The sequence below is a fragment of the Prunus mume genome, linkage group LG1, assembly GCF_029339155.1.
Source record: "Prunus mume cultivar Tortuosa linkage group LG1, ASM2933915v1, whole genome shotgun sequence".
NCBI lineage: Eukaryota > Viridiplantae > Streptophyta > Magnoliopsida > Rosales > Rosaceae > Prunus > Prunus mume.
This window is the reverse complement of record NC_142698.1, coordinates 12668333-12696220: the sequence shown is the minus strand read 5'-3', so window position 1 is coordinate 12696220 and position 27888 is coordinate 12668333. Positions and strand designations below refer to the sequence as shown.

Sequence of the window (27888 nt, the reverse complement as noted above, 5' to 3'; positions counted from 1 at the left end):
TAGAATTGCGCGGTAAATGGTCTGTGAGAAGAAAGAAGAAGTGAAGTGAGAACAAAGCAACAGTGAGAATGAGAGAGAAAGAATTACCTGCGGTAAGGTCGTTACCCGTTACAGTGGGGAAGTGATCAACAGATCAGAAGTGTCGGAGGCAGAGCATCAGGACCTTACAGCAAGATAAAAGTCTTTGTTTAAATCCGTGGGACCCAATTTGCCAAACCCAAGATGTGGGGCCTACACTAAGGCAAACCCAGCTGGTCTTCTCCATATCATATTCTTTGCCACCAATCCTTGAAATGTTCTTGTCAAGATCTAATTTTTCTTTTCCCTTTACAAAGGGAAAGACATCGGAGGGCAGGTGACCTATCGCCTGTTGCTGATACCCTCGGGAGTCTTCGTGTCTCTTAAAATCTTTTTGTTTTTTGTTTGGTGGGAAAAAGTAAGAGGAGGAGGAGGGCCATCTCTCTCTTTCTCAAGGCAACAAGCCATTTGAGATCTGCCACTTTGTCTACAGGGTAATGCCTTGATTTGCTCATTCCTTGGTTCCCCAATTACTGGTTTTTCTTTTTGAATGCATTGTGGGCTGTTGTTGAATGCTGTGTTTTTTCATTGTAGTTCTTCTAGTTTTGGCATTGGGTTTCTAATTTTGGATAAAAGTAAGCAACTTTAGCATCTGGGTGTTCTGCCATTTTGATTTCGAAGCTACCCAGTTGCTAGTTGAACTTGACAATTGCAGTTTTTTCAATTTCACTTCATTGTGGGTTGCTGTTGAACATTATTTTTCGTTGTAATTGTTCTACTGTTGGCATACTAATTTTGGATGAAATTTATAAAAAAAAAATTAACATCTGGGTTTTCTGCCAATTTGATTTGGAAGTTAACCCCTGTTTCCAGTTGGACTTGATAATTGTGAGAAATTTTCCTTTCTGATTGCTTAAATTTTACTTGCATTGAGCAGAAAACTTCTACTCAGCTATGGCAATGATGTAGCTTAATTAAGTGGATTTTCTTTTTGTTTCCTTTGCTTACAAGGGTAGGAATTTCTGTACATTCTATTTTCCATAGCTTTATAAATGTTCAAACACAGGAGATTTCTTTCCTTTTCTCGTTCCCCAAGATTTTCTTCACTAAATTGATTTGAGCATTGTAAATGCTGGTTTTCTAGGGACGTGCCGTGTACGATTTCTCATATTCTCTTTTTCTTCCACTAATCTGTACAATTAGAAAGGGCATTAACATTTTTCTATGCAATTGATTTTGTGGAATTTAAACTCCACAGGGGGTTCAATTAGAGGAATGATAAGGAGATGGGGAGGAAAGGAAATTGGTTTTCTTCAGTAAAGAAGGCTCTGAGCCCCAAGTCCAAGGAGAAGAAAGAACAGGTTTGAATAATTCCCATTTGGCTAGCAGTAAGTGTGTTTTGTTATATTTTCTGTTATGAGTCTCTGATGTTTTTAGTTAACTCTTTTTCTTCAGAACTCAGATAAACTAAAAGAGAAATGGTCTGGAAAGCAAAAATACCCGGAATCCGAGTCTACCTCTTTTCAACCTGCCACATTGCCACCTTGTCCTCAACCGGAAGAGGTGAAATTGACCAATGTGGAGAATGAGCAGAATAATGATGCTTACTCTGTTGCAGTTACCGCCACTACTGCAGTGGCTGAGCCTGCAGTTTATGTGGCTCCTGCAACTCAAGCGGTTGCGCAGGTCGTCAGACTCCCTACGAATACTCAGTATGCTGGAAAATCAAGGGAGGAAGTGGCAGCAATCAAGATTCAAACGGCATTTCGAGGATACCTGGTATGAGTTTATGAATTCATATCTTGGTCTTTGACATTTTTTATGTCAGTGTATATAAGTTGATGAATGGATGCTAACACATAACCTGCAGGAAATATTTTGACACAATATGAGTTGATTTCTGAAATTTTCAGGCGAGAAGAGCATTGAGGGCTTTAAGAGGGCTGGTCAGGCTGAAGTCATTGATTGAGGGATCTGTTGTTAAACGGCAAGCCACAAATACCCTTCGATGCATGCAGACTCTATCTCGTGTGCAATCTCAGATACGTTCCAGAAGGATTAGGATGTTGGAGGAGAATCAGGCTCTCCAAAGGCAACTCCTACTAAAACATGCAAAAGAGCTTGAGACTTTGCGGGTCTGTTTTATTACTCTTAGTTTGTTATACTTTATTTGTTGGGTGTTACCAAATCTAATTTGTTGTCATTTGGATTCATGCAATTTATTTCCATGGTATTTGAAATTCTCTGAACTGTTTCGGAGACAAATTCCACTGGCTAGGTTTTAACTTGAACCCCACGTTCCAAAAGTTTCATTTATGAATTAAACTTAAAAGTTGGTTTCAAATTATTCCTTTTGCTGGTGGCATATGCAAGTTAGATTTTGCATTGTTTACTCACCGTAGTTAAATGGGACAATTGCAAAGGTTGAAATCAAAGTTCAGATTCCCAAACAGTTTCTTATTTGGATGTTTATACTTTTCATCCAGAAGAACCTCATTTAGTCGTTTAACTCATTTTGAAAATTGGTACAGCTTGGGGATGAATGGGATGATAGCATACAGTCAAAGGAGCAAGTTGAAGCAAACCTATTAAGCAAGCACGAGGCAGCAATGAGAAGGGAAAGAGCACTTGCTTATGCATTCTCGCATCAGGTATTGTATCTATAAGATAAATGAATTGAAAAAGGGAGGGGCTTATGCATTTTATTCTGTGCCAAATTATGGCGTAATGATGAAAGTCATAGGGACAAAATTCAACTAGTTATGTTACTATGCTTTTTGATTATTCATGAGTATTTTTATATCCTTTTGGGTCTAACTCCTGGATCACTGCACAGAAAAACGGGAAGAATTCTACGAAATCTGTAAACCCAATGTTCATGGATCCAAGCAATCCCACCTGGGGTTGGAGCTGGTTGGAAAGGTGGATGGCTGCCCGGCCTTGGGAGAGTCGTGTCATAATGGATAAAGAAATGCAGGACGACCATGCATCAGTAAAGAGTGCAAGTCGCAGTATTTCTGCTGGAGAAATTAACAAGTCTTATGCTCGCTACCTCCTCAATTCTGATAAGCAGTCGCCAACAGCCAGTGAAAAGCCAAGCCATCCTGGATTCCGGTCCCCTTCAACTCCTTCCAGGTCAGCTTCCAAAGTAGCTCGAAAGTTAAAGCCAGCTGCAAGCCCAAGGGGTAGTAGGGTGCCGGATGATGACACAAAAAGCATGGTGAGTGTGCAATCAGCTCAGTTTAGGAGGCACAGCATTGCTGGCTCATCTGTGAGGGATGATGAGAGCCTTGATAGTTCTCCATCAATTCCAAGTTACATGGTACCAACAAAATCTGCAAGAGCCAAGTCCAGGTTGCAAAGCCCATCAGAGAAGAATGGGATCACTGAGAGGGACTTGCCCGAGTCTGCTAAGAAGCGGCTGTCCTTCCCAGCCTCCCCGGCTAGAACAAGGCGGCATTCTGGTCCACCAAAGGTGGACAGCAGTATAATTACAGAAAACAAAGTGACCAACATTGGAGTGGAAAGCTAACTATGTTCAGCAGCAGAAGAGTGGAAGAAAAGCTGTTTCGTGAACTTGGAGAGTTCATGAAAGCCTAGAAGAGAAAGAAATAAAGGTCTATTCCATCTGTGAAATGAATTGTTAATTTCTTTGATTTATTATTCCTCAAAAGTTGGTGGTGTGGGGTAAAATTAGTCCCAGGGTTTTGCCATGCTGCAAGCTGTGGGAATTTGTTGTTCTTTATTTATATTTGTTTATTTGTATCTGCTATAATTATCATTGTGACAACATACCAGAACCCAATTCATAGAGAACTAATAGTGTTCTGTTGAATTTCTTGTTTTCTGGAATTGGTGAGTAATATATGTAATTTAATTTATGGATTATTGTTTATTTGGTGTTGGTCACTACCCTTTATAGTGTTTTTTTTTTTGGAAGTTTCACTAAAACACCCAAAATAGGGGTTGAAATTATAAAAAAACCTAAGCACTATTTAAACATATAAACACACTCAAAACCCATCATTACACACTCAAAACCCATTTATAAACACACCCAAAAAGTTGACTTAGGGGTTGATTTTGAGTGTGTTTTTATGTTTAAATAGTGCTTGGGTTTTTTAATAAATACATGTCTAGGATTGGATTTATTTATAAATTTGTATTTTTTTTTCTCGGAAGATTTTTAGCTTGAAGTATAAAAACAATATTAAACAAATGAACCACATTCGTATTGTTCCTTATGTCGAAGTATTATTTTTAATGTGCTTTTCAAGTTTGTTTCTGTTTTTTTTTTTTTTTAATTTTCGATAACTAGAAAGAAATTAGCAGATATTGCCACCCGAGAGTGGATGGGGAGCATTGAAGAAGTATTATTTTTAATGTGCTTTTCAAGTTTGTTTCTGTTTTTTTTTTTTTGGGTAACTAGAAAGAAATTAGCAGATGTTGCCACCCGAGAGTGGATGGGGAGCATTGAAGAAACAAACCCAACAAACAAAAATAATTAAAATAGCTTTGGCAAGAGATTTCTTTCTAAGTTCTAAAATTAAAGAGATAAAACTGTATTTTAAGAACAGCATTCTCACTCACTCCCTGGTCTCTACGCTGATACAGGGTTAACTTGCAACTTCCAAAGCTCCAACTAAAGTTCGAAAGTATTAAGGTAAATAAAGAAAAACTTCTCAATCCCAAACACATAAGGTGTTTCGAAAAACTTCCCAACACCACAGTTCAACATTTTCACTCTCCAGGAGCAGAAACGCCTTGCTTCAGTCTCTCCCTTTTCAGCTTCTTCTTCGACACCGGCTTCTTCTTTTTAGGGGGAACAGTTCTCTGAGCATACACGTAAAGTGCGTAGTTTCCAACCAGGAAAATCACCAGTAGTCCAACAACAACAAGCAACACTATCAATCCAGGGTTAAACCCTTTTGCAGCAGCCTGCAAAATCACCCAAGCAAATTACATTTCCTGACAGACAGACATACAAATGGAAAAAGTAAAATAAAAGCAAGGAAAAATGTCCAGGACTAGTGCAATACACCGATCAACATTTGCCTCAAGTACGCTGTTATCCCTACCTATTGTTGTGTTATTCATTTTCTTCATTTAACTGGATATTAAATGCATACCCTACATGGTAAAACCTAGCAGAGATGCGTTGGCATCCAAGATCCAGAACTAACTCAACTTTAGCGGAATTTTTTCCCTTTACTTTCAAACTGGTTACATCCCACTCCCGGCCCATGATATATGCATATAAAAACTAGTGAAGATTCCATTGGCTTAGTCCTGCTATTGCTTCAACAATTACAAATGAAAAGGGGTTTTGAAAAAAGAACCTAGTTAAATATAACAATTTCAGAACGGAGACTAATGACCATAAACTTTGCCTGCTAGGACCCTGTATTTGGAAGGAACTTTCTCTTAGTCACAAGTCCGCATTAAATGCATAATTGTATTATGAGAACAAACAAATGCACAAAAACTGATTTATTAGGAAACATTGCAAGTGGACTGAATTTTTTCACAGTTTCCTCATTAATAAACAAAAGCTGGATTAAATCAAAGCTTGCATAAAGAAGGAAATAATGATATTCAATCCCAATAAAGTCTTAAAATATAATTCATCAAATATATATGGATATCACCTGGAAGAATGTCTCAGATTGACAAGCACATACATGCAATGCAACCCACCCGCCCAACTACAAACTTCGTAGCGACATAGAAAGTGACTCATAAATGCCAAGAAAATTTAGGGGGATATGGTAGATATCCAATATCCACAAATACCAGCTATCAGCTGAGAGGAGGAGCCTAGACATGTAAGAACTACAGACACTCTCTGAAGGCAAGCCATACTCGGTCTTAGCCTGACCCATCACATGAGTTGGTGAGACTCAAACCAATGCTTTGAGTTCAATACCACCAAAGCCACCCACTGGGTGGTTAGCTAAAAATATACATATGATATATCTAAATGGTAAATCTATTATATTGATAACAAAAACCCCAATTACATGCACATAGGTTCCACCTAATTACATGCATTTCAAGATAAAACGATTACAATCATTCCACCTAATTATGCAGACAGATTCCTCAGCATCTGAATCTCTGATCTCATTCATTGAGCTCACAGATAATTACAAGAAGGGAACAAAATGCATCAACAAGGAAATAAAGCATTTGCTAACAAAAGTCCCTGCAGAATTAAGGCTGTGCAAACGAGTTTCCAAATTCAATCATGAAAAAAGCTTAAAATCTGCATTTTTATCCAAGTTTTGGAAGACCAATTCTCAGATCATGAAAATCTTTTCCCAGAAAATGCATTTCTATCTAATCAACCAAAACACAAAGCCAGAGAGCTAATATTCCAAACAATCTAGCCATGCATGCATAATATTCGATCAACAGAACCTCATAACAGCTCAAAGTGAGCAATCTAAATTCCGATTTCACAAATACAACATCTAAAATTACAGCACAAATCGGCAGGAGATAATTGGGGTTCCTGTGAAATCATACCACGCCATCAAACGAAGGGGGGACCTTGTCCGCGAACTCGAACTCATCAGCCATGGCTGTCCTATCGCTCTGAGCCTGAGACTCGAGAGATCCGGCTCGCTGTATCAACTCTGGACCAGAGAGAAGATTCCAGAAAGACTAAATACGAATGGTGAGATCTGGTAACGTATGGAATGGAGTTGGGTCTGTTATAATTGGAAAGTGAGGTGGTTGGCCCTATCAGATATGGCCTATTGGTTTGACTTGCTTCTATGATTGCCAATTTGCCCATTAATGGGTTTTTTCTCATGTTCATATTTGGGGTTGAAATGGGCTTGGAATTGCTCATTGCACTCAGTCCATTGACAACCAAAGCTTGGAGCTTCCAAGAGGATGACGGAGGATTGGAATTTGCAGATCAGAGCTATTTGGGCTTCTATATGGATCTGTTAAAAGGCCGATAAATTTTTATGCATTGCTATGCCTCCGAAATTTTAATTTGAATCTCAGTTTGCATGAAGCTGTAAGTATGTGTTCCACGTTACCCAATTCTGTGAACTTCATCCATAAAATCCTTGTATGTTGACATGGTGCCTAGATGGCCAAATACCCAATTAGAGTTTATCACAACTTTGTCATTAAACCCATTGGTTCTATTTCCACAAAGACATAGAGTCTGCATGACCGAATCCGAATTGACTAAAACTATGTTTTCTATTTTATACAAATAATAGTCTAAACTACAATAGGGAGATGAATTTTTACACACACTATCAATATGTCATAGGAATTCGAACATAAGATCATTGATTAGCAAATCAACCGAATTCAGACAACTTGGACTTATTCGAACCCAATCTTAAAAAATGTATTCTTGTAACTAAGACGGCACCCAAAACCATTGGCTAGATGGCACGTGATTCATAGGTTGTCTCCAAATCCTTTTCCCATCAAATACAAACATCACTTATCAAACTCAAAATATTCTTTAACCTTGGGGATGGCAAACAGAGTATGGTACTAGGAGCACATGGGTTGATATGGAGGAAACAATGAAACAGGGTCTACCCCACGGAAATTTCAAATCGAGTATCAAAGGTGGTTAGGAATGCTTCGTCCTCAAGCCTTAATAATGGCTCTCTTTTTAATTCTGGTAAGTCTCTGTCCTTCGGGTGAGGCCCATTTTCCTCTTAGCTGCCATAGCGGCCCACATACCACTTGGCATTTTATTTTTCTAACGCACCTAATCCATAAATTTTTCATGTATTTTAGCTCATTAGTTTTCAGTGCTGACAAGATTCTTAGTTACACATGTTTAAACATAATTATTTTATATGGTCGGTAGAAGGCACAGTATCTAAGATTCTGGGCTCTCTGAATGCATGAACTGAACTGGTACGAATTTTAAAGGGTGCTTATTTCTTCATCCAATTGCTGAATGCCACTTCAGCAAATGGTGGTTTTGGCTTCGCTCTTCGTTTTCTGTAAAATTCACAAAAAACAAAAAGTTAAAAGTAGAGCTGGGTAATTTTTTATTACAGAGAGGTACAAATGTGACGCGGGAAAACACGCACCAGGTGGAATTTTGGCAAAAGTATATTCGTGAAAAGTACGTAGAGGAGTTTAACTTGAGCCTTTCATATTTGTTCAGTTCGGAGTTGAGACAAAAATATTTTTATTTAAAAAATCTAAATGGGCAGTTTGTTTTTTAATTATTATTATAAATAAATATGATCCCGACATGGTGAGCTGGATGGGGGCCACATGGAGGAGTTTTAGGCAAACAAATTGCCATGCAATTTTGCACGTCATGGTTGGTGGATTGAGGTTTTTACTGCTTTTACCATGATCCGATGTTGTCACAGGTTACAACTAGCATTTATTTTCATTAAATTAAGGCTGCAAAGCTTGATGGGAAGTAAAAAAGGTAAAAGTGTGTGATTGCGAGGCACTCTCTCTTGTAGTAGGAGGCAGTAAACGGATAAAAACGAGTCGGGTGTGAAGAACAAAACAGACCCAATTATAGAAACATAATAAAAATGGAAAAGCAAGCTAAAAGTTGGAGAAGAAAACAAAAGAGAGAAAAGTGTGCCTTTAATTTGATGCAATTAGAGCTTGAATTGAAAGGGAAGATTGTCCATTCATTGCATTGCATTGCATGATAAAATTATGAGATAATCTGGTCCTCCCTTGCACACTAGTACGCTACACCCACCACCACCAGTCACTATGAAAGAAGAGTTTCCAAAAAGCCAATAATAAACATGCATTCCTTTTCCTATGCTATACTTTACCAATCTCCTACTCAAACTCTATGGTTGTCTACTTTTGACTATAAGATTTGACATTGCTTGTCCAACAAAGCAATCCTATTCCCACCCACCTCTACATCGGGACGGTGTGACCGTTACACTGAAAAATAAATAAATTTCCGACTTCTTAAGTGTAATTATTTATGTATACAAATAATTTAGTTAACACAAAAATTTTGCTGCTTAAGTTTGTGTCACTAATTACATACAAGAACAAATGAAATATATATATATAATATATATATATATATCAAATTAAATATACACCGTTAATTATGATTTAATCAGACGATGTGATCACCGCCGCCATGAAAGCTCAGTTCTGAAGAGGAGGTGGAGAGGGTGATCATGCCATTGCAGTCAGAAACACTGTCCTGCAAGCTCAACAGGAGATGTGAGGTGCTGAAAGTCGTGGAGGGTTTTGTTCTGGGGACAATTGGGACTTCAGCTTCCCCCACCAGCATTTGAACCACACCTCTCATGGTGGGTCTTGCAGAAGGGTCTGGGTGAGAGCAAGCCAGCCCAACCAGAAGCACCTTCCTCATCTCTCCCTCATCAAATTGGCCCTCAAGCCTTGGATCAGCCGCCATTAACAGCCTTCCTTCTTTGTGCAAACTCCACACCCACTCCACCAAATTACTACACACACCCACTTTCCCCACCCCACTTACTTCTCTCTCAATTGGCCTTCTTCCACTGCCCACCTCGAGCACCACCGCCCCAAAGCTGAACACATCGGTTTTCTCAGTCGCCCTGCCGGTCAGCAAGTAATCCGGCGCCAGGTACCCCATTGTTCCGGCCGCCACCGTGGCGTCTGGCGACTTATCGTGCTCGATTTGCCTCGCCAATCCAAAATCTCCCAGCTTGGCATTGAACCCTTCATCCAGCATTATGTTGCTGGTCTTAATGTCTCTGTGGATCACCTGGTTTTCACACTCTTGATGCAAATAGGCCAGAGCAGAGGCAACCCCAAATAAAATCTTTCTCCTGTGAGGCCAAGGCAGAGGCGTTCTTGCCTCAAACAAGGCCTTGTCGAGACTCCCATTGGGCATCAAATCATACACTAACAAAATTTCACCTTTCTCATGGCACCATCCTTGAAGCCTCACCAAATTTCGATGCCTGAGAGTTCCAATTATAGATAATTCCGACAAAAACTCGTTTTTCCCCTGGCTGCTGTGGCTGCATCTTTCACTGCAACAATGTCACCTGTTTCTGGTAATATACCTTTATAGACAATTCCAAAAGCGCCATGCCCAATAATTCTATTGGCATTGAAGCACTTGGTGGCTGCCTTGAGCTCCCTATAAGTGAACTCCTTCGGCATTTTGATGACATCCGAAGCAAAAGAATTATCTGATTTCCTGACATGTTTGAATTTCTTAGAGTAAACCCAGATAAACACACCAGCAAACAGAGCCAAAACGAAAGCCGAAGCCGTCACCACGCCAGCTACAGCTCCTGGACCTTCTCTGCAGAGGTGGTTATGGCAAGAAGACGACTTGCTGTTCTTCTGATTCGTACCGCTAGTGTTACTAGACACCGAGGACCCACTTGGAGGCATTGAAGGCGGCGGAGATTTAACCGAATTGGCAGTTGGGTTCATCAGAGTGGTCGTCGGAGGCGGCGGAGGTGGTGAAGAAGACCCAGATGGCGAAAGCATCGAATCGAACGACGAGCTGAAGCTCCACCAGTCGACGCTGTGAATCTCCGTGCTGCCTTGGGTCGACCCGGAAAAACCCACGTACATGAAATCGCTGACGTACTGGCCCAGATCGAGCGAGTAGGACAAGACCGGGTCTCTGGGTTTCAGATTCGAGTATGAGACCGAGACGTTGATGACCCGACTCGACCCGTCGTACTCGATCCACGAGTTCACCAGGTCGCCGCTCTTGAGATCGACATCGATGGAGCTCAGATCGCCGACACGTGTCGACACCATGGAGTTCAGATCCAAGCCGACGTGGTTGCTGTTGATGTCCTTGAACTCGACGTCCATGAGTGTGTCGAACTCTACGGCGACGAAACCCGACCCGGCATCCGAGCCCGACTCGAGGCCGAGGAAGCCGCCTGCGTCGCCTAGCTCGGCGTCGTCGGGGGCGATGACGAAGGCGAGGCCGCCACCGATGGAGGAGGGGTTGAGGTTGGTGATGGAGAAGGAGAAGAATGTGGAGAAGCTCGCCGGAAAGGGGGAGGAGGGTTGCCGGAAGCGGACGGGCTTGGAGTAGAGGACCCGGCCGGCGCCGGAGGTGGGGACCGCGAGGTCGCGGGTGAGGCGGACGCTGCCATTGTTGAGGTGGGCGTCGCCGATGAGCTTGAGGCTGCTCAGAGTCAGGGTCCCGAAGTCGAACTCAGTGGCCGCATTCGTAATAACAAGGAAGAAGAAGGGCAAAAAGACAACGAGTGAGAAAGTTGAGCAATGAAAATCCAACATTATCAGTGATGAGCAGCCATCAGAATTTTCTGTGGTGCTAGTGGAGGGTTGAAGAAGATGAGATGAAGAAATTTATGAAGTGAAATGAAATCACGGGGTTTTGCGTGAGGGGAGAGAGAGAGAGAGTGATGGGGAGGTTGTATTCTTTGCCTTAAAACAGAACAAAGCTGGGGAAGCAAACAAGGAATACTAATGGGGAGAGGGAGGGGGTTGCGGGGGATACAGAATCCAAAGGAGACAGGTGGGTGGGCATTGCGCCACGTGTCCCTTCGTAACGGTTATTTTTTCGGTGATCGTAGATAAAGCTAGGCTTTCTTTTACTTTTTGGCGTTGAGCTCGCGCCACTAGCTTTTACGGGAAATTTCTGCTCGCACGTAACGACAATTTGTCACGCTTTTAAAACCAATTAGTTGCTTGATGATAGTCAATAACGTGAGCCCTAATTGTCAATCCGCAATGTTAATTAATATGCTTAGCTAAAAATTGTCTGCTAATTCCATTATTTGTCATGGAAAATTTGTTAATTAGTGATGATTAAGCTAATGTTAAATAGTGACATAATAATATATAGTTGCTGTTAGCCCAAAACATAGAAGTCTATGAAAATTTGGATTGTCATTTTCTCGGCACAATCCTTACTAATAATGCAACTTACGTGGTAGTAATATCAGGTACTAATGTGTGTGTGTGTGTCAACGACAACGTTATATACAATGGTGACGGTGTGTAGCAATGGTGATGGTGGTGGTAAAGTATGGCAGAGTTGTAGGTGATGGGCGTTAACGATGACTACAAAAGGCAACAACATTACTAGTATAGTGTGAGAGTGGCGATGGCTCAAGTCTTATGTTAATAGTGTAATGAAATGTTCTATAGATCTCATTTATTGGTTCCCTTCGATCTTTTTTTCCTTATAATAAGATAGCAGCGACGACTTATTGTTTGTAGGATATATGATTCTAAGATTTTTGTATTTCTTGGATTGTTTGTTGTTTTGGGTCTGTACTTGGAGTCGGCTTTTTCTTTTCTTATTTTTTGTTGAACTCTTGTTTTTCTTTTTTTGATTTTGTATTGGGCTTTTTGTAATCTCTGCTTGATAATGACGTATGTATTCCTCCGAATAAAAATAGTGTATCATAATTGGAAATTTTTTTCTTATAATGCTATTGTTTTAGGATTTGACAACAACGCAATCTTTTCGAAAAACGTACAAATCTTAGTTTTCACATGTTGAATATAAGCTTCACATTCACACCCTTATATTTGTACCATAATTTTTCTAATTTCTCTTTATTTATGTATTTATTTTTGGCCTTCTCACCTCCATTTTTCTGACTGGAAATCAGCACGTCATTTAAGTTGACTGTTGAGCACGCATGACATACGCGGCCCGTTGGGGCATATACAGCACACTGGCCTCGTCACCTTCATCATGCTTCCACATGACCACACGCCTTCAGGGTTGTTCCATACTTCCATTCCTATGTTTTTGGGCCATTAATTGTTGAGTTGCCTTGTGTAGACACTGTATGCAATGCACTATAATCATGTACACAATAAAATTGTTGCTTAACAATCTACCCTTAAAATTATGCTACCGTTAGTCGCAAGGCCAGCTCTAAGGATGTGTAGATGGTATCACCGTACACGTTTGTAAATTTGTAAGATCCTCATATTTTATATGACATGTATTATCCGTATGTGTTTGCATCATATTTATACTTCATGCAAAATTAACTCCCGCCGCAAATGGTATTGTTGCTTATATTTCAGTAATAGAGTGCGTTGTTGATATATGTTCAAACATAACCTTTAAAATCTAAAGGCTAACCTTGGTCGCGTGTGACTGTAATATCACAACGTCAATTTTTGCAGCTATTTATGCTTAAATAATAAGAGATCATGTCGTGTAATCGAAAATATGTCCTCTTATGTAAGAATTTGTGCCAAATGACGCAAATTGGTATAATGGTAATACTAGGGCGTACAAGAATGTGGAGCTATCATCTCTCAACGGAATAGTTTGAAAATTGGATGGTATTGTTGGCGTGCTATGGCATATGGGGACCCATATAGTTTGGTGGACGTGCAAGAGAGACATCTAATCACTTTAATCTTGTCTTGGTGGTGGTTCCATCGGAAAAGGGAGGTCTACGTCTAGGTGATAATAAGATAATATATATATGAGTGGGCAGTGGGACTCCGGGAACAAGAAGACCATTCATGTGTTTGGCAGCTTCAGTTTTAGACTTTGAGTTTGAGTGCGTTTCACATTTTCATTCTAGTTTTTTCTTTTCTTTTTCCCCATTATTTTATGACTTCAATTGTGCTGGTTACCAAGTTCGGGCACGTGCTTACGTTTAGAGCATCTTCATCTCAAGCTTTTTTTATATATTATTATTAACACATCCCTTTGATTTCAATCTTTATTTTTTATCATTTCATGTTCACGTATCAATTCAACATTTCGATTGAAGATAAGTAAAGATGCTTTTACTTATCGTAGCTGTTTTACTATTAATCAATTAACTAATGAAGTCATGAATGATGAAATCTTGACATCAGACGGCTATCAATATGAATAGTATATGATCATATAGATCCAGAAAATCTAAACGGTCCACTAATAATATAAGTCTAAGCCACTGTACATATATAAAGATAATACATTTGTATATGTATAATAATAATATGATGATTAAAGATAAGGTTGTGGAAGTCTTTGATCGGTAGAAATATGATACATAAAATTATATATAATATTGAACAGCTGATCAAGGTAGATTAACAACAGCTGGGAGGCATAATAATGGAGCTAGTTCTAACATCACTTTTTTTTCTTTAAACAAACGATATTCTTTGAGAGCACTTGAACACGGAACTTTAGATGATGATTGAATTCTCTTAATCAACTGAACTGCACTTACCTAAACGAGTTTTTTTCTTAATCAATTATGGCTACAGGCGCATGAACAATAACAAACTCAACAAAAAAGTTTTAAAACTTCAAAATCACTCAATCAATGGGACGTCCATGAACAATTACATTTTGACATTATGGTCATGTACTCAAATTCATGATCACTTTACACACTTCTCAAAATGTCTTCAATTTTCTGTTAAAAATGATTTTTTTGTGTAAATTTTACACATTTTGACATTATGGACATTATGATTTTCTGTTAAGATGATAATGAATTGAGGACATTTCCATAATTGTTGTGTGTAATGATAATTTAGGCCCTTCTGTTAGAATAAAACAACATTTTGATATCTCTCCTTCAATCAACATTTAGGGTTTAATTTACCATTATACCCTTGAAATAATGGTGATGTGTTTTGATTTTGAAGTTTGGTTAAGTGGACTAAACCTGGGTTAATTAATTTCAATGGACCAAACTTGAATCAAACACACATCCAAGCCCATACTTTCCACAAGCCCTTCTTTATTAAATGGATCACATTTCCACCCCAAGAAGTTGGCTATTAGTCTCAAACATTACATGACTAATTTGTATTCACGTATCGACAATCCTTTCTAACTTCTCCTTGGTCCCCGGTAAGTGGACTGTTCTCAGATAAAAGCAGGGCAGCCCTAGAAAACTGCTCAGTGAAGTAGTCATTATCAGAAGCCATCTTTTGCACAAACGGCAATGTAGCTGGGTCAGAAGCCAGTTCTGAATCCACTATGAGCAGACCCTTGTTCTTCAACAAGTTCTTGTAGTAATTGTTGTCGAGAATCATGGGCGTTTCACGATCGTTCCTTGAGTATTGGACTGCACTGGGGTCTGGGATTGGGGTTGGGCACCGGCCTTTGAGGTACTCAGCATAGTCGGGGTCTAGGGTTGGATCGACGGTAGGGTAGAGTCTGTGTACAAGGTTCACACAGTGGACTCGTCCCACGGAATGAGCTCCTGAATTACAACAATTAGTAAACTACAAGTCTAAAATTGGAAAAATAGAAACTATATGTATAAAAAAAAAAAAAAAAAAGAAGGAACTTCGCCCAAACTATAAGAACCGAAATCGTAATGTAGGCTACATTTATTTAGAATTTATAATGAATTCGGATTAGAAAATGCCCAATTGTGTTTTGCTCATTGGGTTAGTGATCACCTTTTGATTAATTAGTTATTTTATGATTCTAATCCAATAGAATGATTAACTATTAAGTGTGATTTTGTACAACATTTTATCTTTTGGACCTAAAATATTGGTGAATTATATTTTAGGCACGTGTGGAGGCCCCTACTCTCCTCATATATAATAAGATATTTGCCGACCCATTAAGCTATTCTTGAAGGATTGTATATGTAAACGTTAAAGTCTTCCATATTTGTTTTTTTATTTTTTATTTTTTATTTTTATGTAATTCGTTAAGGAGGGGAATGAAGAGTATTATATTCGGTTGCTTTGCCTCAAGATTGTATCTTACGTGAACCAAACCTGAGTGCACTTGGGGTGAGATTGAGAGTTTAGATAACTTCTCCACTGCGGTCCCACCCCATGTATATTTGTTTATTTAATAAGTTGCATACAATTAAGAAAGTCCAAGATAATGCAATATGCATTTACATACCTAAAAGGGCAACTGTTCCTTCAACATCGATGCCAACGGATTGGAAGCTAGAGAGCACTGAAGACAATGAATCATTGTGATTAGGAATGAACTCTTCCACGATTTTCGCATAACTCTCCTTGCTGTCTCTTCTTCCCGTTTTCATCTCAATGTGTGGCCCTCCTAACTGCAATTAATTATCATGTTCACACCACTAAATTTTCTTAACCTCTCTCTTTAATTAAAAAAAAACCTCAAGTGGAGATCTATTGAATTTTAATTATTAAATAAAAAAAAATTACACCTGACTAGCCGGGGACAAAGAGTTGAAAGCGCATCTTGACAACGTTTAACGCAAAAACTTTAAAGTACTCATAAAAACGTTTTTTGAAAGAAGCATATGCTAGGTATTTCTTTTCTAGGAAATACTTTCAACGTGCTTCTAATAAAAACGATTATGAGTAGAATTACTTTTTATAGAAACAGTCAATAAAAACAAGCTTTATAACAAAGCATCGTAAATAAAAAGAGAGAGAACAAAAGTTAGGGAGAACGAAACGCATGCATATATATTACTATACATACCATGACAATACCATCTCTTGCAGAAAGAGCAACAACATCAGCACAAGAAACTGTGGAAGCGCATTCATTCTCAACAGCGTTTTTGATTGTGTTCACGTACTTAAAATTTCTCATCCCAAAGCTCCTTCCAGATGCCTTCTCTGACTCTATCCCATTCACACTCTCTAACAATAAAGATGCATCACATCCCTACATATATAGCCACAAATTAATTAAGGTATAATCTTTTTATTTGATCTCTTTTTTACCTAATAATAAATTGACTAGTTAGGTCTCAAAGTCAAGGGCACAACTCATACCTGAACGAAGCAATCATGGAAGAGATTTCTAAGCCAAGAGACGGCTGTATTTCCATGTTCATAGTATAGCTTGGTGACTTCTTGCTTGATGATTTCTTCAGCTTTTGGGCAACTCTCGGAGTAATAGTTTAGTTGGAGCTCACTTTTACCTATCCCAATCAAATTAAAACATATAACATTTTCGACCTAAATAATTAGGTTACGGCATAATAATTTGGACATACAAGAGTTTATATGATCAATAATTCAGATTGATAGATTGACTGGCAATGTATACAATAAAAATGCACAAACAAGATGGAAAAGTGTGGTGAATATGTACCAAATTGAAATTGCAAGAGCAATGGAAATAACGTAAGGATGATGAAGCTTGAGAAAGCATGGTGCTTATAGGCAGCCATCTTTCTAGTTCTTGGTTGGCTGCTTGCTTGCTTTGCTTGTGTGATCTATGTGAGCTATTGTGGTGGCCTTTATATTGGGATGTGGTGGGGTGTGCCTTGGGAGGATTGGATCGAAATAGAGACCTTCTAAGCCTCCTCTCCACCAAGCCACTTTCTTTGACCTTTCTGTCCCACGCCACGCGTGAAGGCCCACTCAAACCAAATATATAATTCTCAAAATCACAATATATAACACAAATTAATTAAATTTTGTGGTCCATCAATAATACCACCTTATTATATCGTTCATGATGTCATAATTAGATCAACCTTACGAAAAAATACAAAATCATGCAACCATAGAACACAAGAGAATTTATGCGATTCGACTCTTAAGTTCACGGCGTAAGCAATAAAAAAGGATAACAATGTGCTTGAATATTCACTCACAAGACCTAACACACTCAATCTCTCAAAGAAGTAAAGAAGAAAATAAAAGGAAATTAAAATGGACTGAGATGTAAGAAAGTATATGAAAGTGACGTCCTTGGTTGATCCCTTGGATTTTATATGGAAGAGAGACCAAGTTCATTTTCATTGGAGGAGTAAGAATTCTAGAGATATTATTGGATATGGATTTAATATACGTGGCATGCAAAGAAGTCGAGAACCAAGAAGATGATGTGTATGAAACAATTTTTCATAATAAACTTGGTTTTTCCATATAAATTATATAAAAAAACGCAATTAAAAATAATAATGAAATGGGGCTTCAATAATTTCTAATTAAAGGGAATATCGTGCAAGCTAGAGGGTAGCGGAGATCCAACAAATGAGTTAATATATGCCTTCGTCAAACACTGATGTTCAAATTTAATTAAAAAGATAATGCACGAAAGTGGATGGTTGAGAAACGTATTTGGTGTTGGCAAATCTAATCATGTAGCTTGGAAGATCCATGGAGAATATGTCAAGCACTTGAAGGCATACGTATGGATAATATTTTCTTGGATTACTATATTTCTCATAGAGTTTTCATTGCTATATGACCAAAAAAAAGAAAGAAAGAGTTTTCATTGCTCATGTGAGTGTGTTTAGGAGTGGCAAATATAAATTATATAAAGAAAAACTTTGTAATGTCTCTTTCAGTTATAGGTCGTGTTCCACTTTCCTTCTTAACTTTTAATTTGGTTATGAGCACCATAAACTTATTCCACCTCTGTCGTTGGTTATATTAATTATTTTGTCAAATTGAGTCGCTTTAGTCTATTCAAGTTAGGACTTACTTTTGCCCATTACTCTGAAGAGAAGCTAACTGAAAATGCGACGTAATTGGCGGTTGAGCGAATGTTTGCATGAACTACAAATTTATGAGTGTTCGAGATTAAATTAGAAATTTAGAGGGTAAAGTGGAATAAGGTTGAAAATTCAAAAGCATTGCTAAATTTTTCCCATTATATAATTAGTCCGTTGTATGATGAGAATTTCAATTAATACTATATGACAAGATCGAACTCATACGGCGAATTTGGGAGTTTGCCACTAAATATGAAAGCCCCCCACGATAATCAAGTTGAAGAATATTAGCCTCTAATTTTGGATTGTCAGTTGATTTGAGTGGTAATTGGCATCAGATGCTTGTAGATTAGATCCACTTCAAAGCCACTAATAGATTAAGGGCCAACACGCTTCATAGTAAGAACGATTAGTGGGTAAATCTTTTTTTATTTTATTCCCAGTAAATATTTAATTAATGAATAATAGCACAAGTTGTGGTTGGAAGTTGGAACTTGGGAGCATAGTACCAAAATTCGATAATTTCGCCGATATTTAGGCGAAATTATCATTTTTATGGGGGAGCGAAATTTTAGCACAATTCCAAGTATATATCGTCAATTTATCGATATTTTCCTCGATAATTTCGCCGATATTTTGGGTAAGATAATTTCGTTCTATTCTCAGCTTTAAATGGTCAGAATATCACAATATTATCGATAATATCGCGACTTGAGCATAGTGCTAGTGAATCGCCTTGTCGAGAAAACCGCAGCGCTCTCGGCATAAAGCCACGGCAGGAAGATCGTCAAGCTTGGAGCTTGTGCAACCCATCAAGCTCGAAAAAGAAGACAACTTTAAGAGTGTATGGGGAAAGAGATGTGTTGGGTTAGGGCGAGATCAGCTGAAACATGATGGTGGGATTGGGATTCTCTGATAGTTGTTGGGTTTGCCTGTTTGTTTCTCAGGAAAATTTCAGAGCTCAGGGTTTGTGCGGAGGAAGATAAGAGAAAAGGAAAAGGAAAAAAGGAGGACAAAGGAGGGGAGAAGGGAACCTTTGCCAGCGTAGAGTTATATTTTATGGGTGTACTTTTTAGGCAATATCTTGTAGTTTAAATTTTTAATTTGGGTAACAACCAGATTAGTTGAAAGATTGAGACGAGGGTTTCCTAAAGTTTCAGATGGTTTATGGTTGGTTAGAGAAGCACATAATTGGACATTCCCAGTTCTAATTTGTAGCCACTTTACCACCACGTTGCTCATAACTTTGTGATTATAAATTATGGAATCTAGTATATATAAAACTTGCGAGCTGCTTTTTAAGTTTCAACTTTTCAACTATTCACCATGCTGTGGTACTAAGTCACTTATGTATTTTACCATGTAATGTATAAAATGTTAAATATTGTAGTAAATCATTATATATAAATGATTGTGCTGTGTTTAATCTTTTTTCATTAATTACTACATATTTTTTACACTCACGGTGTTTGTCAGTTCGCTATGTAATCAACTTAAATTAGTTAAATTCATCGTGCAATGCATTTCCTTCCAATTTTTTGTGATAAACTAATAGATAATTGACTAAATAAGCATCTTCCAAAATTTCAATAAAAATTTCCAAGTTTTTCTTACAATTTCCGTGGTTTTTATACAATTTTTATCGATATCGATAATATCTCGATATTTCCATCGAAATTTTTGTGTTTTTAAACTACCGATATTTCCGATATCACCGATATTTTAGACCTTGCTTGGGAGGTCGTCCTTTGCTGCTAATCTTGTGATATAATAATAAGAAATGGACTATCTATTTGAAAACTTCAAATTTCCGTACAAACAACTTCAAAACATGATTTGATGGTTTGTTGTGTTGCTTGGTGCTTGGTGCTTGGTGCTTGGTGCTTGGCGCATGCTTTAAGTAAATCAGTAAGGCCCAAATTAACTTAACCATACCTTGATGCACAAATTTGGAAACACTCACAGGCCCAAAGGCAAGTATCCTAAGACTGAAAAAATATAGGGTTCAAAAGCTCTCTCTCTCATGCAAAATTAGTCTAGAAATAACAAAATTTAATTGTTCCCGATTTGGGTTCCGACTTGGGCACAAGATACATTTGTTTTGAAAGGAACGACGAGACGAATACAACTCAACGTAAAATATCAATTTTTAAGACTGAATTCTATTGTTTATTAGGTCAAAACAAAGTTGTTTAGGGGTTATCAGGCTTTGCTATTAGGGTTTAGGCCTAATTCTATCGTTTTCCATTGCTATTTAGCGGTTACATGTCTTCTTTTCTATATTTCTCTTTAAGTGATTAATCACGTGAAGGGAAAAGGGTAACATGAAAAAACAGAATATATAACCCTGTGCGTAGGTAAGTTTTGGTGCCCTCAAAGGCCAAAGAACATAAAAAAGACAAGCCAAAGTGGAACATGTCACAAGGATCTTGGCTGAAAATGGATGTTGAAAGCCAGCTCCTTGTTATTCTTTCTCAAACTCTCACATCATGCTAGTGGTAGATCCCTTTATCTATTAGTACTTATCCTCTTGAGAATTCTATAGCATCGGTCAAATATGCACCATAATTATCAATGAAGCCAGTCCCACACTAAAGGTACATAATTATCCAAAGTGAATGATTGTGTTCAGGGTTGGAAACAATCATAAGAAGCCTTGAGAAACTTCAAAATTTTGTTTTACTTTGTAATCTTCAAATTAAACAATCATAATAATTGTAGCTCAAGCGATTAAGAATAATTACACATATATCTGAGATTCAAGTTCGAGTACCTGCCATTTCAATATCGTTTGCATAACAAATAAACAAGCTTCCTTTATGAAGAACAACCACAATCTGATAATGTTTAGGCTGTTTTATACGAGCATAAGATAAATTTGTTCACTAATTCTTTGCCAATTGGCCAGCCGGCAGCCGCCATTCCACGTAAAAATGGCATTAACCACTAAAATCTAAATATTACTTTACGATTATAATGCCAAAAGCTTTTCATATTCAAGCCTTCCAAAGGTCAAATTCGAAACAATAACGACAATGAAAAAGCAAAAAGCCAAAAGCAAAAAAAAAAAAAGGGTGCTCTGGCCTTTTGCCTTTGCACTCCTTTATTTATATTTACGTGAACATTTACACACCACACTCTCTCTTTAACGACGCCCAAAAAACATTACATTTTTACAGTTGCAAAAGCTGTCGGCAAATAAAACCAAAACCTGTGTTAGGATTCCTGGTGAATTTCTGAAGCAACAGTTCTAGCCCAAAACTTCAGATGTTTCTTCATATCAGCAGCTGCAGAGACTCTTGGCAGCCTCAGATTTAGCAGCGGTGAATCTGGTCGCTTTATCAGCCATGCCTCTGATAAATATGGCCTCGTCACTTCAACTTCTCCCTCACCATCTTCATCTTTGTCAGCTGCCACTTCCACAGAATCATCATCATCTTCACCGTTCTGTAACTTCTTATTATTGGACATTCCGAGCCTCTGCAGGCCAGGCACTAAGCTCATCATTCTTGGGCTCAAGTGTTCTCTCTTGAACGTGAAGCCTAAATCCATGAACCCTTTAACTTCTTCGAGCTCCAGCTCCCCCAAGCTCCTGCAGCTCATGGATTTTTGTAGCTTTCTCGCTGCTGCTTCTGCTGCAGCATAGCCTGGTGATGATGTTGCTGATGCTGATGAGCGTGTTCTGTTTTTCTGGGGACGTTTTTGCTGATCAGATGAATGAGAGCGTTTTAACATTCTGTTGGCCAGCAGGTTTAATCTTGTTGGTCTGATTTTCTTCTTATTTTTCGGGTTGATTGAATCGGTCGAGTTGGTCTCATCCTCCTCTTCATTGTTGGAGTCATCCTAATCATTGTTGCAGCATATGCATGAGACATGGGAGAAGTTTAGAAATAGAAGAAACATCAGCTAGGACAAGTGTGTGCCTAAAATTCAGAGATCAAAATATTTTACAGTTCTTTGTTCGAATTAAAGTTATTAGACATAAATTTTAGTACTTGGGTTTTGCTCAGATTTAAATTTCAGCAACTGTGTTTTTAATTTGGTCAAATTGAAAACATGGACCAAATTGAAATCCCAGTTCCAAAAATGAATTTTGACTTCTTTTTTGTTTTTAAAAGTACCTGTGGAGTAGCGGTTTGTGGTGAATCTGATGAGTTTTCTTCATACAAAAGAGGTGAGAAATCTATTTCTTCATCTGCCAGAGGTGTGAAGGAGACGCTGGATGATGGGTATGTAAAAGAATCTGTGATGATTGAGTCCTGAGGTGTTTGATCTTCAATGGTACTTTTGGGGCCAAATAATGACATGGGCTCGGAGAAAAGAATGGTATGGTGAAACCATAGACGATCTATGGCTCCTAAAAGACACAAGAAACTGTAATTGTTGGCCATGGGGACTAGCTAGAGCTACCTGGTGATCACAGAGAGAGAGAGAGAGAGAGAGAGAGAAGGAGGTATTAGCAAAAGAAATATAAAAATATATATAGTGGGTGGTTGTGGTTGTGATTGCGGGGAAAGAACAAAAACAAGTGAAGCAAATAAGCGTAGAAGTGGTGGAACCTCCAACAGTCCTAGAAGATGTGGTCAGAAATCTTGGATTCTATCAACTCCACACATCTTTAAAGACAAATTGACAAGAGCGGCAAAGCCCTCCATGAGACATAATGTTGTGATGATCAGTATATACTTGGGAATACAACAAAAATTCAGGCCTTGTCCAATTTTTTTTTAAATTTGTCCGAGGACCACATAGAGCCACCGAAGTTGGATCCCAGGACTCTAAACCTTATCCCTGACTAGATTAGATTAGCATGAGTGTGAATCTTCAACCCGTTTGGTAACACTTTCATTTTTGGTTTTCGGTTTCTATTTTTCATTAAAAGATAGAGAGGAAATGCGTGTAAGTTCAACTTCGGGGTCGTATATCTTGGACCGATTAGTGCTATCCTAATTAATTGGCCATTAAGCATTCTAATGATTTGAAGTTCTAGACAATTTTTTGTATAGATAAATGTAATAGTGGTTTGTCAATTTACAAACAAAAATAATGGAAGAAGCATAAGCTGCAACATCCCATGATGTGTATGTATTTCCCTGCAATTGGCTACAAAGTGGCAATCACTGAGTTTGCAGGCCTCCAGCCAATAACCCTCCTATATATACTTAACAGTTTTCTGATTCTACTCAAGATCCAGCATCTGAATTTCTTCTGAAACCCCTTGACGAGCTTCCCTCTTGTTCTCCTATCTCATCTCTGGTATCCCATCTGTTAGAAGAATGGACACTTTCGGCTGGTTCAGCTGGTCTGAAAGCCCTTCTTATACTGTTCCTCATGGCGCTCCATTCTATGGAGAAAGATGAGCGTCCTGATTGCGAAAGTTGTTGTTCCTTCTTCCTCCTATTTCTCACCTCAGCATGCCATTGCCTTAAAATGTCTGCCATTTGATCTTCTACTATCTTGCCTTTGAATTGTGAACCCATCTGTGTGAATATAACAAACAAAAGTTCAGAGATCAACTAAGTTTGATCGATATCCTTCAAATTATTTTGGTGACAACCGAAGTTTGTGGTCTTGTCAACATAGCTATGAACAACACTTGAGATCAATATACTTCACCTGTGTGACAAGTGCATAGAGAGGAAGAGTAATATAGCTGCAGAGGATTTGAGTTGTCACCCTGACAAATCAAAGGAATTTGCAATCATTAATGCAAACAAGGCATATGCTGATTTAGGTATCAGTATCATCAGAATTGATCAGATGCAAGTTTTCAGGTAGTCTTACGCTAAGAAAATCCTTGTAACAATGATCACGGTGTTCTCGTGGTAGCAAGATGTGAACCCGAATTGCCACTAAGAGCCACAAGAAGTATATTCTGTCATAAGTTAAGCAAAATCTCCAAATTGAACTCTTGCAGACTATATATGGGAAAGAAAACTCACTGTAACCCAAACGAAGACGGCAAGCTCAAATGCATTCTGCAAGGTCCAAATTAAGAAGTAAAATTAGTTAAGTAGGGTCTACTAAGTTATAAACTTCTAGATAAATGTTTCTTCGTTGTGAGACGAGCAAAGGCGTACCACGAATAGAGTATAACGTAGCAGCACCAAGACAAATCTTGGTTTCCTAAACCAGAACAGATCATCGTTTAGTCGTACAAGAGGTGTTCCGACAATCACACTGTTCTGTTCTTTAATTTGAAGGGCCATTTTTGCAACAATATGCTCAAGCTTGGTTCCTAGAACCAGCACCACCTACAAACAAAAACAAAGTTAATGATTGTATTTGAAAACACATGAACTTTTATTTGCTATGTATACACACAGCAATTTACTTACCAAGAGTGGAACATAGGATAGCCAGAGATATACAAACCAGCCTGGTTATTAAGAGTTCAAACAAATGCCTATCAATAACACATTTCTCAATCTCAACACAAACTCAAAAAGAAATTAATACACACATTATGAGCAACAAGAATTCTTACCATACACATCCACCAGCATAAAAGCTGCTAGCACAAACCACATCAGAGGGCTGTGCAAAGAAAAGAGATCACTTTAAGTTTATCAATTAACAATTAAAAAAAAAGGATGATCAAATATGTAAGAAATTAGTGTAATTAGCAACCTGATTGAAACCATGACCTTGAAATCTTCCTCCAACGACCGCTGTATGTACTTCTGGAAATCGAAGTTGTGCCTGCTCGGCAGATGAGCCTGCAGAAAGATACATTAGCAATAAACTTAACTGATTCCATCAAACAGTTATGAAATTGGTTTGCTGGACTTGAGTTCAATACCGCTATGAAGCCGTGTCTCATGGTGGTATAGTCAACTTTGGCCACTGAGTTATAAAACTGCCTGAAAAAACATTTCTGCTCCGTTTCACAACCATCCAAAATCAAGCCATTATTAGAAGTGTGCTTAAGAATAATTTAAACAAGTAAAAGCTCATGTTTGAAGGTGATCAAAAGGGCCTTACCAACCAGAGATGAAACGATGTCTCTGTACAAGAAGTCAAGTGCCTTCTTCCAAATGTTGTTTGCCTTGCAAATCTGAACCGATTTGGATCTGCATGCAAACCAGTGTCAATAAGCTAGCAAAGAAAATTTCATACTTGAGCTTCTTTTCCTTGTGCTACACACAGTGAAAGTGCTTATTCAGGTGACATAAACAAAGATTGACAATTTTTCCCTTCCAACGTCTTTGACATGATTAGATTAAGGGCTTTTCACAAATAGGCCCATTCTTAAAGTCATTATGAACGAGTCGCGGTCAAAGATATCTAGAGCCGTATAGAAATGTAAAACATAATGGTATAATCATAATGCAGCCAAAGCTCATGTGCAAGATCTTCCAATTACAGGTGGCTCAGGCCAAAAAACAAATGAAAAAGAGTTCAAAAGACAAAGACTTTGCAACCATTTTGAGATATTTTAGAGGATTTTAATATGAACTCAGCAGCCTTTCTAAGAAAAGAATTCGGTAAGAGTCTGTCATCTCACCTACCCAAAAAAGGAACATATTTTAAAGTCAATAAAAACATGTCTAGAATCTGGTTCAATTCCTTTGAAAATTCAGCTCAACTTTTATTGGTACTTTTTTTTTCCACTTGTACTTAATGGGACATACCATTCTCAACTTGGTACTCCATTGTTCTAGTTTCTTGCTCCCAACTTTCCCAGCGCCTCATCTGCATATAAAATTCAAGATAAAATAAAAAATAAAAAAATATAACATCATTTTCACATAATTAATTGCCTTAATAAATTAAAGCTTGGAATGATCTTGTAATGAACATACCTTGGCCCTCCCCAAAGCCATGGTGAGAACACTGTACAGAATATGCATAACCGCCAGCACAAAAATAAGTATGTGAAGTTGATGCAGAGCATTCTTCGTCATGAAAGCTACTTTTCCCTGCGGAAAACAAAAATCTCATGTGAATTAAATAAATCATTAAGCACCCAAATTACCCAATTAACTCCATGATCATCAAGGCACTTACGTCACCGCAAGAATCAGAAGCAGCTGCATCGTCCTCCTCCTGCAAGCCGCCTATGCACTGTTTGTCTTAGTATTTCATCATACAGACCATTTGCGGCGGCCGAAAAATTCGTCACAATTTTATTCACAATCACAAAGTGCTCAACATCCTCTGTTTCTTTTTCTTCGTTTGCTTCCTTTTTCGACATGGAAGCATGATGTCTCCTATCTTGGCTGGTATGCAGATTTTAGATATTGAATTTTGGGTTACCGCCAGTAAAAGTGACACAAACCCCATAAGCATCAGCTCTGCAAAACAAACAGAACAATAAACTTCAGTTAATTAACCCAATACAAGTATCAAATAGTTTGGTGGATATTGCACCTGATTTAAGCTTCTCAACTGCCTCCGTCAAGGCATTTTTCCGATGCCTCTTGAGAAACTGCAACAAATTCAAACGTGTTCTAGCATATCAAATTCATCGTCATACATACTTTTTCATGACATGTTATGTTATCATACTGTTATTACGAAAGAAAGAAAAAAGAAGAGCTTACGTTGACAAGGAGGTTGATGGAGTGCTCGAGGAAGATGGAGACGAAGATGAAGATGAAACAAACGGTAGCGAGTGCCCATGTCGGGGTGTATTCGAGAGTGGCACCGCCGGATCCGGAGTCCGCTGCCATGACGGCCTTAATCTCTTCTCAACTGGATGTGATTGTTCTTGTTTGATTCTTCTTGGTCTTATCTTTATGTGATATTCCTAATTTCTTCAACAATTTATGGCTGAAAATTTTCGGACTTCTAGAAATGAAACTTTGATAATTCGAAATCGTTGTCTCTCTCCCATTCCCACTTGAGATTATATACCCAAATACCTGTCATGTAAAGCTACTGTATTTATATATAAGTCTCTGCTATATCATGGTGTAAGTCAACCGTCAAATATGTTATGAAAGAGAAATTAAAAAAAAATTCAACTTTTTGATGTGCCACCGTTTCTCTTTTTCTTTCACATGACAACCGCGTAGCAATTGGAGCTTGTGACTTTCTAGACATCGGTCAATTCTGATGATCATATATAAAATTATTTTCTGAATAAATGTGGGACAACAAAATAAAAATTTTAAAACTTTTTCTGATTATATTATTCTAATAGGTATTTTTGGCACCAGAAAAAAAGATATTTGTATAAATAGTGAGACAAGAAAAATCTTTTAGCATGTTCATTATTGTTCTTTTCTGATATATATATTGTATGATATTTTATATTCACTGTATAAACTATGATTTTTCTTTTTCTTTTTAATAATAAAAACACAGTAAATTTACATAACAATCCATACCACCTGATCCAAAAATTCAATTACTTTTTTTTTCTTTTTTTTTTTATATACAAAGGGATATTGAGGAAGACGAGATTCTATTCTAACAAAGGACCTCAAGCGCATATATAAATCTCATAAGCACTTGAGTTGCAAGTTTCTTGAAATCCAAAAATTCAAATTAA

General features: G+C 38.0%; 6 protein-coding genes across 6 annotated transcripts; 1 reads left to right on the top strand and 5 right to left on the bottom strand.

Moving 5' to 3' along the window:
- The first annotated feature begins 262 nt into the window (after window positions 1-262).
- LOC103337934 (protein IQ-DOMAIN 2) lies at window positions 263-3913 on the top strand. The gene is made up of 6 exons (XM_089043849.1): window positions 263-512; window positions 1277-1379; window positions 1474-1797; window positions 1932-2153; window positions 2550-2669; window positions 2855-3913. The coding sequence occupies exons 2-6, from the start codon at window positions 1305-1307 to the stop codon at window positions 3548-3550; spliced, it is 1437 nt and encodes a 478-aa protein (XP_088899975.1). The 5' UTR covers window positions 263-512; window positions 1277-1304; the 3' UTR covers window positions 3551-3913.
- A 631-nt stretch (window positions 3914-4544) lies between these two features.
- LOC103337943 (DNA-binding protein S1FA-like) lies at window positions 4545-6710 on the bottom strand. Its single transcript, XM_008241120.3, has 2 exons — window positions 6547-6710; window positions 4545-4956 (listed from the first exon to the last, which is right to left on the bottom strand). Exons 1-2 carry the CDS (start codon window positions 6598-6600, stop codon window positions 4759-4761), a joined length of 252 nt encoding a protein of 83 aa, XP_008239342.1. The 5' UTR covers window positions 6601-6710; the 3' UTR covers window positions 4545-4758.
- Window positions 6711-8945: 2235 nt separating this feature from the next.
- On the bottom strand, window positions 8946-11417 carry LOC103337953 (Concanavalin A-like lectin protein kinase family protein). Its single transcript, XM_008241131.2, is given in 2 exon segments — window positions 8946-10029; window positions 10032-11417. Coding segments are annotated over 2 exon segments (2148 nt in total). The 5' UTR covers window positions 11272-11417; the 3' UTR covers window positions 8946-9121.
- A 3283-nt stretch (window positions 11418-14700) lies between these two features.
- Window positions 14701-17188, bottom strand: LOC103337963 (Peroxidase superfamily protein). Its single transcript, XM_008241139.2, has 5 exons — window positions 17036-17188; window positions 16714-16862; window positions 16415-16603; window positions 15851-16016; window positions 14701-15185 (listed from the first exon to the last, which is right to left on the bottom strand). The coding sequence occupies exons 1-5, from the start codon at window positions 17112-17114 to the stop codon at window positions 14779-14781; spliced, it is 990 nt and encodes a 329-aa protein (XP_008239361.2). The 5' UTR covers window positions 17115-17188; the 3' UTR covers window positions 14701-14778.
- A 4263-nt stretch (window positions 17189-21451) lies between these two features.
- On the bottom strand, window positions 21452-22861 carry LOC103337975 (uncharacterized). Its single transcript, XM_008241149.3, has 2 exons — window positions 22511-22861; window positions 21452-22232 (listed from the first exon to the last, which is right to left on the bottom strand). Exons 1-2 carry the CDS (start codon window positions 22778-22780, stop codon window positions 21606-21608), a joined length of 897 nt encoding a protein of 298 aa, XP_008239371.2. The 5' UTR covers window positions 22781-22861; the 3' UTR covers window positions 21452-21605.
- A 505-nt stretch (window positions 22862-23366) lies between these two features.
- Window positions 23367-27260, bottom strand: LOC103337996 (MLO-like protein 3). Its single transcript, XM_089054311.1, is given in 17 exon segments — window positions 23367-23869; window positions 24006-24066; window positions 24174-24241; window positions 24332-24367; window positions 24470-24643; window positions 24728-24768; window positions 24877-24926; window positions 25020-25108; window positions 25192-25266; window positions 25374-25462; window positions 26024-26084; window positions 26195-26311; window positions 26400-26438; window positions 26440-26577; window positions 26580-26686; window positions 26763-26820; window positions 26936-27260. Coding segments are annotated over 17 exon segments (1629 nt in total). The 5' UTR covers window positions 27065-27260; the 3' UTR covers window positions 23367-23572.
- Window positions 27261-27888: the final 628 nt, after the last annotated feature.

What these genes read in the sequence shown, in the direction of transcription:
- LOC103337943 (XM_008241120.3), bottom strand. Translation starts at nt 6,600, where the DNA reads ATGGCTGATGAGTTCGAGTTCGCGGACAAGGTCCCCCCTTCGTTTGAT. An exon ending in CCCCTTCGTTTGATGGCGTG is followed by an intron (nt 4,957 to 6,546) that starts GTATGATTTCAC and finishes GTGATTTTGCAG; the next exon opens with GCTGCTGCAAAAGGGTTTAA.
- LOC103337963 (XM_008241139.2), bottom strand. Translation starts at nt 17,114, where the DNA reads ATGGCTGCCTATAAGCACCATGCTTTCTCAAGCTTCATCATCCTTACG. An exon ending in TCCATGATTGCTTCGTTCAG is followed by an intron (nt 16,604 to 16,713) that starts GTATGAGTTGTG and finishes CTATATATGTAG; the next exon opens with GGATGTGATGCATCTTTATT. An exon ending in CAAGAGATGGTATTGTCATG is followed by an intron (nt 16,017 to 16,414) that starts GTATGTATAGTA and finishes AATTAATTGCAG; the next exon opens with TTAGGAGGGCCACACATTGA.
- LOC103337934 (XM_089043849.1), top strand. Translation starts at nt 1,305, where the DNA reads ATGGGGAGGAAAGGAAATTGGTTTTCTTCAGTAAAGAAGGCTCTGAGC. An exon ending in CCAAGGAGAAGAAAGAACAG is followed by an intron (nt 1,380 to 1,473) that starts GTTTGAATAATT and finishes CTTTTTCTTCAG; the next exon opens with AACTCAGATAAACTAAAAGA. An exon ending in AAGAGCTTGAGACTTTGCGG is followed by an intron (nt 2,154 to 2,549) that starts GTCTGTTTTATT and finishes AAATTGGTACAG; the next exon opens with CTTGGGGATGAATGGGATGA.
- LOC103337975 (XM_008241149.3), bottom strand. Translation starts at nt 22,780, where the DNA reads ATGGCCAACAATTACAGTTTCTTGTGTCTTTTAGGAGCCATAGATCGT. An exon ending in CACAAACCGCTACTCCACAG is followed by an intron (nt 22,233 to 22,510) that starts GTACTTTTAAAA and finishes AACAATGATTAG; the next exon opens with GATGACTCCAACAATGAAGA.